This window comes from Echeneis naucrates, chromosome 9 (genome assembly GCF_900963305.1).
Source record: "Echeneis naucrates chromosome 9, fEcheNa1.1, whole genome shotgun sequence".
Classification (NCBI taxonomy): Eukaryota; Metazoa; Chordata; class Actinopteri; order Carangiformes; family Echeneidae; genus Echeneis; species Echeneis naucrates.
The window spans coordinates 19,177,656-19,190,480 of record NC_042519.1 but is presented as its reverse complement, the minus strand read 5'-3'; the positions used below and the strand labels follow the sequence as shown (position 1 = coordinate 19,190,480).

The following is a 12,825-nucleotide window of genomic DNA, read 5'->3' as shown; positions in this document are numbered from 1 at the left end:
AAGGCTGTGTGCTTTGCTCACACAGACACTGTGGCTGTCTAATCTTTCCAGCTCATGGGCTTGAACTTGCGACAGCCCAGTGGTCAGAACAGCATCTCTATTCACCGAGCCATCACATCCTTCATCCTGAACTGCTGGGTGAGGAGTGTGTTACAGTGTGTGTGTGTGTGTGTGACCATGACAAGCCCCTATGAATTTATTAGAATATGTTCTGCAGACAGATGATGGCCTTATCATCACCAGCCTGTTATCTCTTCGCCCTAATCTTAAATTAACAGATATAGCTGCTGATGCCATTTTATGTATTTTTCTCTCTGAAAAGTTTGCTCTCACTGCTTTTTGGTAGCTTTGATTAAGTATGATGCACTCGCAATCAGTTTAATTTCCTCTATTTGACTCCCTGTTCGCAGAGCCTAGATATTAAGAAAGATTAATTTGCGAGGGCAGACTTTACAATAGAAAATAGACAAAAATCAACACTCTGAAGAACTGTTCATTCCATAAAATATACACAGACACCCAGATAGTTAGTGCAAAGTGTTTACTTCTCACAAGGTCCCCCCCCCCAACACTTTGTGGACACACAACAAAATATCACTGGCAGCATTTTCTCCCACTCATCTTTAAAACTAATCTGGGTCTCATTTGATCCAGAGTTTATTTATGAACTCAGTCTCTGTGTCCAGTGAGAACAAAAAGGTGAAGTTTACAAGTGTGGTGTCTCCAGTCTGAATGTGGAGAGAGGCGGTGCGTATCAAAGATTACTTTTTTTCTTTGTTCTTCTCTAGTTTACATTTTTCCCCTTTATTGATCCAAAATGGCTTCTGAAAATGTTCCTCTGTGTACGATATATACATCGTAGAACTCTCCCATTTTGTTCTCTGTATCATTATTTTTCATTTTGCCCTTACAAAACTGGCTTTGATCATAGCTAAATATATATGAACTTTTTATGCTATCTAATTGCCAATGCCTCATTGGCCTAAGCAGCGTTGTAATACCCAGGATATTTATCAGGTCTATAATGACTGCAGAATCAACCTGATGGACATCATATGAGGAAATGAGAGTGAATACTTATTGACTCTGTATTGTGGAGAGCAGAGCACCCTGCATGTTGGACCCACCAACAGACAGCCTCTCCACAGAAATGCATAGAAATACACAGTGATGGCAGGACAAAGTGAAGAGTCAGTGATGCATCCATTCAGTCCCGTGCCCCCCTCTCTGATAAAGCACAACTAGGTATTTGGTTTACTCCGCTCATCTTCTCTGTCTTGCATTTTACTTTCTCACCATGCAGCCCACTCTATTCATTTTCTTGATGAAATAATACCGAAGCACTTGTTTTTCAACCATACCAACAAAATTTTCTTGCTATATTTAAATAACTCATCCTGCTATGCTCTGCTGAAAAACATGTACCTTGAGGGAATGTCAGCTTTCGTCAAAATACCTCTCAGTCACCCAACACAACAATATCAAAAATATCTTCTCTTTAAATGTTAGAGTCTCTGTAGAAAAATGCCTGAAATATATAGATATCAAACACGTACATGTACATTTGTATACTAACAAAATTTGATGCAAATTATTACTTCTTCAAGGATCTTTTAAAGCTGTAACTATGCCACATTGTACTGTATTTCTGCATGTCGTTGTGGGGAAAAACTAAACAAAACAAAAAAAAATAAAAAGACATTTACACTTGCATGGCACCAATTGAGCACATGGATTTTGATGTAATAAACACAATGTCTGGACACAGATCATTGACCACATTATCATTCATTGTCACACATTAGCCTTTCCAAAATACATTGTGATTTTGCAAATGGCACACACTGACAAATACCACTTTTTTTTTTTTTTCTTTTGCTGATCTGAAGAGCAGTGTTTTGCTCACTGGCAGACCTGTCACACTCTCAAAACTCAAACAAAGGCAAATTCCATCAGTTGCGTGAAGCTATTGATTTCCATCTGAGTATGCACAGAGAAGAAGTCTGTGTCAACATGAATCACATAGTGGCTGACATCATTTCTCACCCCATCTTGTACCTCTTCATCTAAGCTTGCGTCCTCACTTTTGATGGTGGGGTTTCGGCAGCGTTCTAATCTTTTATTCAACAATTTCGAAATAACAAAAATATCCCATCTGCAACTACGAACTACTCTTTTTACGCACTTACATACAGCAAGTGCCCTCGCTGATCCTTTAGTTTCACAGTAAAACTGTGTAGGGTGATTGTTTAATGCTCAAAAGTCCAGGTATGAATTCGTCCAGAAGATTATGTCTCCAGTTGATCGAGAGCCATTAGCACTTTATGTAAGAGGAGATTGATGCCTGGCCTCAGCTGTGGTTCCTCCATCCCTGATCAACCAGGGTCGATCAGTGTATGATACAAGCATCCCTCCCACTCGCATCTCAAGTATCTCAATGGGCCCTGAAAAGCAAAAAAGGGGAAACACATTAGTGAGAAATCAGACTGCAGAGAGGAGACACACTTCACAGAGTAGTCACAGCAACAACAGTCGCTTTTCCCAGAGTTAAATGAAAATATACCTAGGCATGCCCTTTCCACACACACACACACACACACACACACACACACACACACACACACACAGGCACCCAAACATGTACACAAGTCATCAAAGTTAGTAGGACTCAACTGTCTAGCATATTTTCTCTGCAGATAAATAAAACCCCTCAATTTTGTTAAAAGACAAAAGTGAAGAAGTCATGTCTTTCCTTTAATAGCTCTCTTTTTTTTCAGTTTTTCTTAGCCAAGTCTGAAGTGGTTCATTGAGCAGAGGACCCCATCTGGGTCATTGCGGCTCTTACAAATTTGATCCTGTTGTTGAGATATTGTTTACCTTCTCTGACTAAGGTGCAGCTGATGCCTCTAACTTTTAACAATCTCCAAAGGGGCGTGAAATCCTCAGATTAAGTTTGCTTCACCACCGAAGCTTTCTAAATTGCACTGAGCCATCTCACGCCCTTTAACTTGTTCTCAGGGACACATGGTGTCATATCTGCACGCATGCCTTTCTTCACTCTCACTGCCCCTTTAAAAACATGTATGTTTATACTTTGAATACTAAATGTATGTAGATGAGTGTACGTTTTGACAAGAACAAACACACACACCCTCTCCCTTTAATCATGTCTTTGTTGCGTCACAGATATAAGCACCAAGACGGTATCCATGCCTAATGTGCACCAGATTTACTTTTGAATGCTCTGATGTTTGGCAATGTAGGTCATGTCTATTTTGTATTCTAGTGAACTTTGCATACAGTAACTCCATTACAGATGCAATAACTCTGGCATGAAACACCACAATTATTTGGCTTTCATTTTATTTAGTGCTTTCCTCGTAACATTTTTATTTCCAATGATCATTTTGAAATGTAATTAATTAAGGGAAACAAAAATTTAAGTAAATGATGCATGCAGAATGGGGATGAGCAAACAGACAACTGTGTCTCTTGGCAGACTATCACAACTAACAATCAGGCAGAGAAACAACAGCTAATTAATATTCATTGGCAAAATGTGTCTTACTCTGACACATTTATTGGGTGTAATTGCACACTGTGCACTTGCCAGTTTGGGAAATGGGATGAGGACAGTGCAGTCAGAAGAGGACCTATAAGCTAACATATGACTACTGTCTTATGGGACAATAAATCAGACGTACAGCTTTATGTTTACAAATGTAGCTGTAACAATCTGACCAATCAGCTGTATGAGACTTTGAATTAATTATGGAAGCAGCAGGCTCTCTAATTTTATTTGATTAAATGAGGTGTTGCACTACTGACGTGAGGATAACATGGGGTTGAAATGAAACGCATGCAACCTTTAAAATGGAGCAGCAACCGAACACAATAATTCATTAACATCCAGGACTACATTTTTTTTTCGTCCCTAGAAGATTATTTGTAATCCAAAAGTAAGAAGTGAAGGATGCAGAGGCTGCTGCAGCGCTGGGAAGAAAAAGTCAGCAAATCTCTTGATTAAACATACGAATAGAAATGGTGCCAAAGGTGTTCGCTATAGAAAGTATCAGCTACGTCTTTTAATAATAGTTACCCTGCCCACATTTATATAGAGATACATGTGCATGGAAGAGATTGCTATGCATGCAGCTGCTGCTGAGTGGGAGTGAAGCATCATCCTAAAGGAGAGGGAGAGTGAAATGAAGAAAGAGGGAGAGAGCATGTGTCAGGTAGACAAGGAGAGAGAGGGAAGAGAGAGAGAGGTGGACTATGAACTAGAGCTGTGAGCTGTAGGGAGTAGGTCAATGCAGTTGAGTCAGTCCTGACTCATGTCGGAGGCGGTGAAGATCCACCTCCTCCTTGTCCATTACAACTTCATCCTCAAGCCTGGAGCACCAAAGCTCAGATACCCATTTTAAAAACGGTGAAAAACACCTACAGCTATGGACAGAGCAGAGCTTTCCGTGCTACAGGACCAATCAGATAACACGTCACGGGTCTATAAAACAACAAACGATGACTCTAAATGTGACTGACGCATTTTTTGCTAAGTTCTTTTTCCCACTTCCCACCGTAGGTGCCATTAATGTAAACACATTAGCAGCACTCCATTATTTTCATAATTGTTGGAATTGATTGATGCAAAATAGAGACGTTAATATGAAATTTTAAATACACTTTAAAAGCATATACATATTTATAAGTGAGACTAAATAGCATACTTTGTTAAAGTGCAAATGTATCCATTCCATCACTAAGCATCAAATTAAGTCCTGGCACCAAACACTATGTGTCTCATCTGTATGTTATGATATATTATGTTTTCAATTTCACTCAACATTTCATTATTAAAGTAATTCTAGTGAAACACATGTTTATGCTCGAAAAATTGCTTTTTTTGCTATTCGTATAAAATTGCTATATACACATCAGTATAAAAAATTAGCTTCAGTCTTGGATTGAACTGTTTGTAAAAGAAAGAAAGTTTTAATATCAAACTCAAAACACTTTGCAAAGCCGATTAAATTGCAGTCAAATGACAAACAGGAAGATGAGCAGGGAGAAAAAAAAATTACAGATGCCCTTTACTAAGCAATGCAAAGTCCAGCATGTCGATTTCCTGTAGTAATGAAACCGTACATTAGCCAATAAGGCAGTACAGTAGGAGAAGCCCTCATGAGCTGCATCTATTGATACTGGCTGCAGTCCATTCTGTAGCAACTACTGCTCAGCTCAAATGTGCTTGTGCGTGTGTCTATGTCTGCAAGCAGGCTGCTGCCAGATTCATTGAGATCTATGACTGTCGGTTAATACAGTGAATGTTGTACACTGCGGGTCATTTGCTGAGGTCAAACACGTATCTACATACGCTCCTACATAGCAGTAACTACGACAGCCAAAACCCCATCAGCCTCCACCGCATTGCTCTCTCCCTTAGCCTGCCTCCATCACACATGCTCTCATTTCCCTGTCTCTTCCTTTCTCTCTGTCCCACATTTCCTTTCTCCCTCCGTGTTCGTATTCCACCAACCTCTCGATGGTTCTCGTTTTTCTCGTGGCTGAATATCAACTGATTCCTAATCCAGACGCTGATTTTTAGATTGTTAGAACAGGGAGGTCATGCGTTGGATTTAAAGTCCTCAATCTGCGCTATTCATACTTCTCAGCCTTAAGCTCAAAGCTTCCAACTCTAAAGCACACCCATTTGCGTGTTTATGTGCATGCATATTTACGTTACAGTTTTGTAATCTTACATGTCACTTTCTCTTCCACTGCCCACCAAGTAACTCTCGTCTTATTTTTGCCCCGACAAGAGGCAAAACTGGAAGAGGAAGGATGAACTTGCTTCTTTTTCACAACTCTGCTTTTTCATATGAAGAGTGCAGATAGAATAAAGCACTTGATGTTTCTTGTATGTGTGCGTATGAAGTGACATAAGTGTTACTGTATAGAGAGATATTTGGATGAAATCTGAGGGAAGCAGTTTTTCTTGTTTCAACCAGAAGGACATGAATTAATTAGAGCTCCTCTCTGAGAGAACTTTCTGAGTTTGTGACTCGTTAGTACCACGAGCTTCCACAAAGAAACTGATGCAATTTAGTTTTAGAGTTGTCATCAGTCTTTTGTGACATTTTTAAAGTACATTTTTCAGTCAGTGCTAACTGCCAACAAACATCATTCTCAGCTCACATAGATCTATACACCCACCCACAAATATATACACTCAGAAGCATACACAGAAGTAAATACAGACAGTCACAGATATGCATTCGTGCATGCAACTGCTGTTTTTCTTCTTCCCTTTCTCTCAAATTTGTGTAAATACTCACCACTTCTTCCTGATCTGTCCGTTTACATCTTAGCGCCCATGGCTGTGATTTTTCTCTATTTCACTCACTTTATCCATCCTTTTGTTTCCTATTTTCCAACTCTTCCGCTCTCTGTTTGGATAATCCAAAGTCCAACTGGAGTAGAAAGCGCTCTGAAAATAGCAAACACTATGGATGATTCAAGAATGTTTAAATTAGATAAAACAAGAGATTCTGCGTCAAACCGTGGTGGTTGTTGATTTGCGTAGGATTGTTTTCTGGGGCTTGAGGGAAGTCGGGTGAGGAGGCACACAAGGTGGAGGAGTGTTTGCTGTCGGCGGGAAACTGTGGCTGACCGAGAGGCCGCCGTTTTCCAACATAAGATCATGAGGAAGAGCATGAGGTGGAGGGGAGGAGGAGCAGCAATGCACCGGGCTGAGCCTCAAGTCATTCAGCTCAGCCTGTAAGTGTAGTTCTGTGTCATCTACATCATATTGGAGGTCGCAGTCAGGGCAGTAGCCGTGGTACTGGACCTTCTCACTGAAACGTACTCGTTCCCTCTCACGAGGCCCCCTGCCGGGTGCCTTGGGGCATTTGTTCTTTTCATGATGAAGTAGTGGCATAGGTCTGGGCAACGTAGGAACAAGCCCAGACTCAGGGATACCGCTGTCACTGGAAAGAAAACACGGTGTTGAGGAGAATAAATCCCTGTGTGGTTTCAACGGGAAAACCCCGCCATTCCTCAACAGAGTCCCGTTAGCCTTGGATATATTCCCTGATAACACTAATGTTGGATGAGGCAGATTCTTAATGTTGTGATCCTCGGCTCTCAGCGGGGTAAGTCTTGGTGGTGGTAGGGGTGGCTGGGGTTTCTTGAGTACAGTCAGTACAGCAGGAGGGTTGACAGGGACAGGGATGATGGGTGCCAGCGTTTTAAAGATGCAGTCATCAGGGAAGAGCTTCATCTTCTCCAGGCTGGAAGCTGTGGTGGTGGTGGCGGTGGAACTCGAACTGGAGTTTAGCGTGTCTGTTTTGGAGCTGTCTGTCAGTCCGTCCTCCTCCAGTTGCAGGTCACATGTCAGGGTGTCAATCTCATGAACAACCTGGTGACAAGAAGAAAATATCTTAGCGTGACAGCTGAGGTCAGAAATAATAAACAATGTGGCAGCAAAGGAGGAAATATCAGCAACACAGAAAAATACGCTCAGGCACTGCAAACTGTGGAAATAATATAGCCTACTCAAAACAGGTGCAGGATAAGAAGAGAGGATGAAGGAAATATATGATATAAAATTTAAAGATAGACTTTAATTTACTGTCTTAAAACTGATTAAAATATCACAAAGACAACCACACCAGAGGAAAATAAATATCACTATAATTTATGGGATCAGCCATGAGCTCGGAGGCTGCTGACGTCAATGATGTACTACAACAATCCCATGCAGCATCAGAACTGAGAGAGGTAACAGTAGCAATCATATACTGGAAGCCAGGACCCTGAAATGACCCTCTAGAATACAAAAGCAATGCTAAGGGTAGCTGAAAAAGGAATTGGCTATATATGAATCAACACACACAGGGATATAATTAATAGCAAAAGGTGCAGATATGGAAAACCCACAGACTTTCTCAAACAGGCTCTTGTTGGGAATAATTAGTACAAATGTCTGTAGGAGCCTGCTGAGGGTCAGCAAAAGATAGACTGAGAAGGATTAAAATAAACAAAACCAAAAAAGCAAACAAACAACAACAAAAAACGAGCACGACAGCTCACTCAGGGAGAGTGTAAATAAATGATGTCTGATTTCTTAGCAGCTGCACAAAAAAAAAAAAAAAAAAAGAGATTCATCATGGCAGGAATTAATTCCAAGTGAGCGCGTTTGGTATGACAGAAAAATTAAACTAACAGCTATTTAGATACTTAACAAAAAGCAGAAGATATACAAAATCACATCAGGAATTCACTCTGCAGTCAACATGAACTGCACACAGTGAACCATAGTAGGAACGAGACATGAGAAATGTGGTGTCCCATAAGCCCATTGAACATTTCTGGGAGGGAAAGCAGGCAACAAAACACTTTAAATATTTGAATAAATTTGCAATATAGAACTGTGAGATCATTTATGAATACAATACACTGTGGACCGTGATTAAATAGGAGGCCAATAAACAACATTCAAATAAAGAAGAAATGGCAAATACTCAGCTCATTGCTGTAGAAATTAGTGTGAGATTTAAAGACCCTGTGCAGATATTCAGATCCAGAGAAACTTCCTTTGTCCTCTAAGGGGAAATTCATTTTCTCAGCCTGAATAGGGATTTATCAAAGAATTGTTGCAGCAGAAATGTGCTCTGCAACGGAAAGACAATAGTTAGTACTAGAGTCGTATAGTAAGGATACAGGAGCACAAGTGAAGGTAATGGATCAAACATAGAATACCTGCACAGTGCTCAAGGTGCTGGCCTGAGTTTGATTTAATAATCTCACCGAAAACAACAGACCTAACAACTAAATGGTGACATTATTGCCTGAGAGCGCTAACTGAAATGTCTCTGGTTGCACACCTTATTACATTTTATCCACTTAAAGCGAGCACTTGCGCTGTGGACAAAGTTAATCTCCCACACATATAGGTGTGAACTGTTGAGACCCAGGTAGAAGTTGCAAGGGCCGATATTGCACACATGCATTATAAACACTGCCCAAGGAAGTATTTGCACGGGGAATTCAAACTAGCTAAACAAACAAAATGTACATGTTGCTAGACAAAGATATTTCCGCTGGAGAAGAGTTCCTTGTTGGTTCACTTAATAACAATCACCCGTAGTAGGATTATTGCATTGCTGCCCAGAGTTGAAGCACAGCGTGGGACATTTTATTACTAGCTGCCTGATTACTGAGGATCCCACATTCCCTCTTCTAAAGAAAATCTAATATTAAACAAGCTGAATTCATAGTATCATCAATAAAAGACTCATGCTGAAATACTAGAACACAGAAATGCAAAGTGAAGGTATTTCTATTCCAGTTTCACTGCGGCTTTAGAAGAAGCTGAGAGTGACTGTTGAGGAAAGAAACAGATATTGAGAAAGAGTGACTGAAAAGAAGAGCGAAATAGAAAGATAAAGCGAAGGCGGAGTTAAACTCTCCATTCAGTCTTTAAATGGGTAATTTGTTGGGACACACGCACGGAGTAGTACCAGTATCCCAGTGTGCAGGCCCTGCTGTGGGCCAGGCAGTCTCAGTGGCTGTGCCAAGCATCTGGGCAGGGTCTCTCCTCAGAGCCAGGATTGGCTCCAGCCCTGTTGGTGAGTTATAACAGATAACTGCATTTCAAATGGATTATACCTCAAACACTGGCTTTGATAGCAACACTCCCTCGAGGAATGTGTTTAGTGTGTGCAGTGTCAGAATAACTGATCCTCTACACAATTTCCTGCGAGCAAAAAAGAAAAATAAAGACAGACAGAAAAAAAAAAGAAGAACGGGCACATCACAACAACAACAAAAAACCCACAATAGACAGATTACAATGCCTTCTTGTTCTTCATTTATCTCTGGCACCCACTGTGAGACATTGTAAACTGCTGAAAAACACAAAAGAAGTGTAATTCAGCTCAAGTTGCAATAGGGGAGCAGGGAGGCAGAAAGAGACAGATGCTGTGTCGGCTCCCCATCCATAATGTAGGAACCAGGGGCTGTACGCAATAGGGTTTTATTAGAATGACAGCCTGTCATGTTAGGGTGAGATGTTGGCCACAGCAGGCCAGGTGGCTGGTGGCCGGTGGAGGAATGTAAACATAAAAATAGGTAATGCTGCAGGGTTTGAAGGTTTGGCTTTACAGTGAACTGATTTTAAACAGGCACTGTAACGTGAAGATACAAAATACCTGCACAGATGTACTCAGGTATACTTATATATATGTGTGTGTGTGTGTGTGTGTGTATTCCTAGCTCTGAAAACAACAGCTTTAAATGAAAACATTAAATATCCTCATATGATCCCTCAATCCTTCAGCGACCCACCGACTCCCATTCAGCACCGCTGTCTTTGCTTTGCTGAGATTTTAATAAGCAGTCAGACAGCTGAGAGTTTTGATCTCTAACAAGGGCTCTGTAACGAGAGGAAAACAAAAGAAAGACAACAAGAGAAAAAGAAAGGATGAAGATGAACGGCTGTGATAAATACACATGTGGTGGAAGGTAACAAAAGACAGAGAGAGATGAAGATAAAGCAATCAGAGAGATTGAACAAGACACTGAGAGGGATGAAAAGTGAGCGAGACAACTGCTCCATTATTTGGCAGCAGATAATTTACAGCAAACAAAAGTCAGCATTAAGATGATGAAATACAATGCAAAAGCTCCTTCCTGGTTCAACCAACTTGTCCATTAAATATTAATTTGCGATTTAAATTTTCTCACTTTCATCACAGCTTGTGAGTCAGGGCGAAGGAGCTGTCCTGTCATTTCACACCCCACATCCTCCTGAGCCAAATGTCTCTCATATGGGAGATAATGATCAAATGCATTAGTGGGTGGTGTGTGTGTGTGTGTGTGTGTGTGTGTGTGTGTGTGTGTGTGTGTGTGTGTGTGTGTTTGTCTATCTGTGTGTGCCCTGTCAAAGCTCTTTCTGGGCCCCAGTCAAGTCAGCTTCACATCCCCTCTCAGACCAGAACGCTTAGAAATCCTCCATCCAAGCCCGGAGACACACAACACTGTAACACAACACATGGCGTTTGTTTGTTCATTTACCTCTTTGAGCTCTTTGGCTACATCCTTGAGGTCTCCCAGGATGGTTTCCAAATTCTCCACGATTGTCTTGATCTCCTTTTTCACTTGTACTTTGGAGACTACTCCTTCAGCCTCCGCATTTGCTGTCCCTGACATTCTTCAGTTTCGGCCACAGTCTATTTGCTGAAGGATCTCGGGTCAAATCCTTTGCTCGCCACGCTGCTGCCACTTTGCCAGCGCATTTTTTATTCAGTCCTCCTCTCCATGTTTTTATTTACTGTTATTATTATTATTATTGTTGTTTTACTTTTGCTCCTGCATCACAGCCAGGATGGACCGAAGTGGCGTCGGGGAGCTCTGCGTGTCCGCCACTGGGCATGCGCAGTAGAGCGTAACACGGAGAAAACGCGTTGTGTTAAAATATTGTCTCATGCTGTGAGAGAAACCGTCCACAGGTCTGAGCACCTGAACAAAAACCAAAGATGACAGATCCCAGAAAGAGCGCTGAAATTCAATGAAACACCCAACACGAACAAATAATAATAATAATGATGATAAAAAAAAAATTAAAAATCAAACTAAACAAGAAAAGAGTCCACGGGCAGTTATCCAAAGCCGCCACGGTCGGTGGTTATTTGGACGGTCAGTAATCCCCAGACGTCGGTGAAACGGCTCCACGGTCCCCCTGTTTCCTGTTTCCTCAGCTGGTGAGGAGACACGGCGGAGAGCTGCCGGGGACCGACACCCCTGAGGCACTTTCCCCGGAAAAGCAGCCCGTCAGTCTCATACTGCATCCATCGCAGCCTCCGTGGAGCGTCTGAGCAGCTGACGGACCGGAGCTCAGGATGGTTGTGCGCTCTCTCTCTCTCTCTCTCTCTCTGCTCCCCCCCGCCTCTCTCTCTCTCTCTCTCTCTCTCTGCTCCCCCCCCGCCTCTCTCTCTCTCTCTCTCTCTCTCTCTCTCTCTGTCTCTCTCTCTCTCCTCTCTCGACACGACTGCTGTTTTAGTTTGTTCCCATTTCATGAGGAGGTTGCAGAGGTCTCCAATTTATTAATGAGATGACTATTGGGCTCAAGGACACTTCATGACAGTAATTAATGCCCCCCCCCTCAGTATAGACTAGTAAAAGGACCCCAACCTTTATGACACTCAGACTGAAAGAGACACAAACTGGACACATTTATGACGCCTCTGTATTTATAGTCACCATATGCATCCTCATTTGTCTAATTTTGGATCTTTATGCAGCTTTATAGTAGATTTTGTGTGTCTCTGTTTCAGCCTAGAAGTTCACATCACTCTTGCCTGTAGATTTATATCCCACTGTGCCATTTTGTAGTCACCATGGGTAAATGTGTTGTTGCTTTGTGTACCTCTCAGGTCCAGGGGCCTATACACAGTAGACCATAGCATCTTGTAATGTCTTTATATGTGCAGAATAAATATATTCTCAATTCCAAAATTAACTTGGCCATGCTGTATAGCTACTTTGCCTTTCTGGTTTGATTTTCAGCATAAATATAATTTTTGCGGTATAAGATAACACCTCATTTTGTTTGGCTTTTCCACAGTCACCGTTTGTTTCTCACTTTGCACATTTCCTGATGATTTTCGGACTTCAGATGTCGAAAACAGAAACACAGCATTTTTTTTTAGTCACCTTTCCTGCTTAAACTGGTCGCGTAAAATGCGAGTGATAATCTAAATGCTTAGAGGTTATTATCAACATCGACTGATCAGTTAGTCGGCTGTGATTAAAACTCAAATAAAT

General features: G+C 41.4%; 1 protein-coding gene across 1 annotated transcript; it reads right to left on the bottom strand.

Annotated features, from left to right (window-relative positions):
- Window positions 1-616: 616 nt before the first annotated feature.
- Window positions 617-11,789, bottom strand: prr16 (proline rich 16). Its single transcript, XM_029511183.1, has 3 exons — window positions 11,077-11,789; window positions 6,336-7,417; window positions 617-2,444 (listed from the first exon to the last, which is right to left on the bottom strand). The coding sequence occupies exons 1-2, from the start codon at window positions 11,209-11,211 to the stop codon at window positions 6,554-6,556; spliced, it is 999 nt and encodes a 332-aa protein (XP_029367043.1). The 5' UTR covers window positions 11,212-11,789; the 3' UTR covers window positions 617-2,444; window positions 6,336-6,553.
- Between the last annotated feature and the right edge of the window lie 1,036 nt (window positions 11,790-12,825).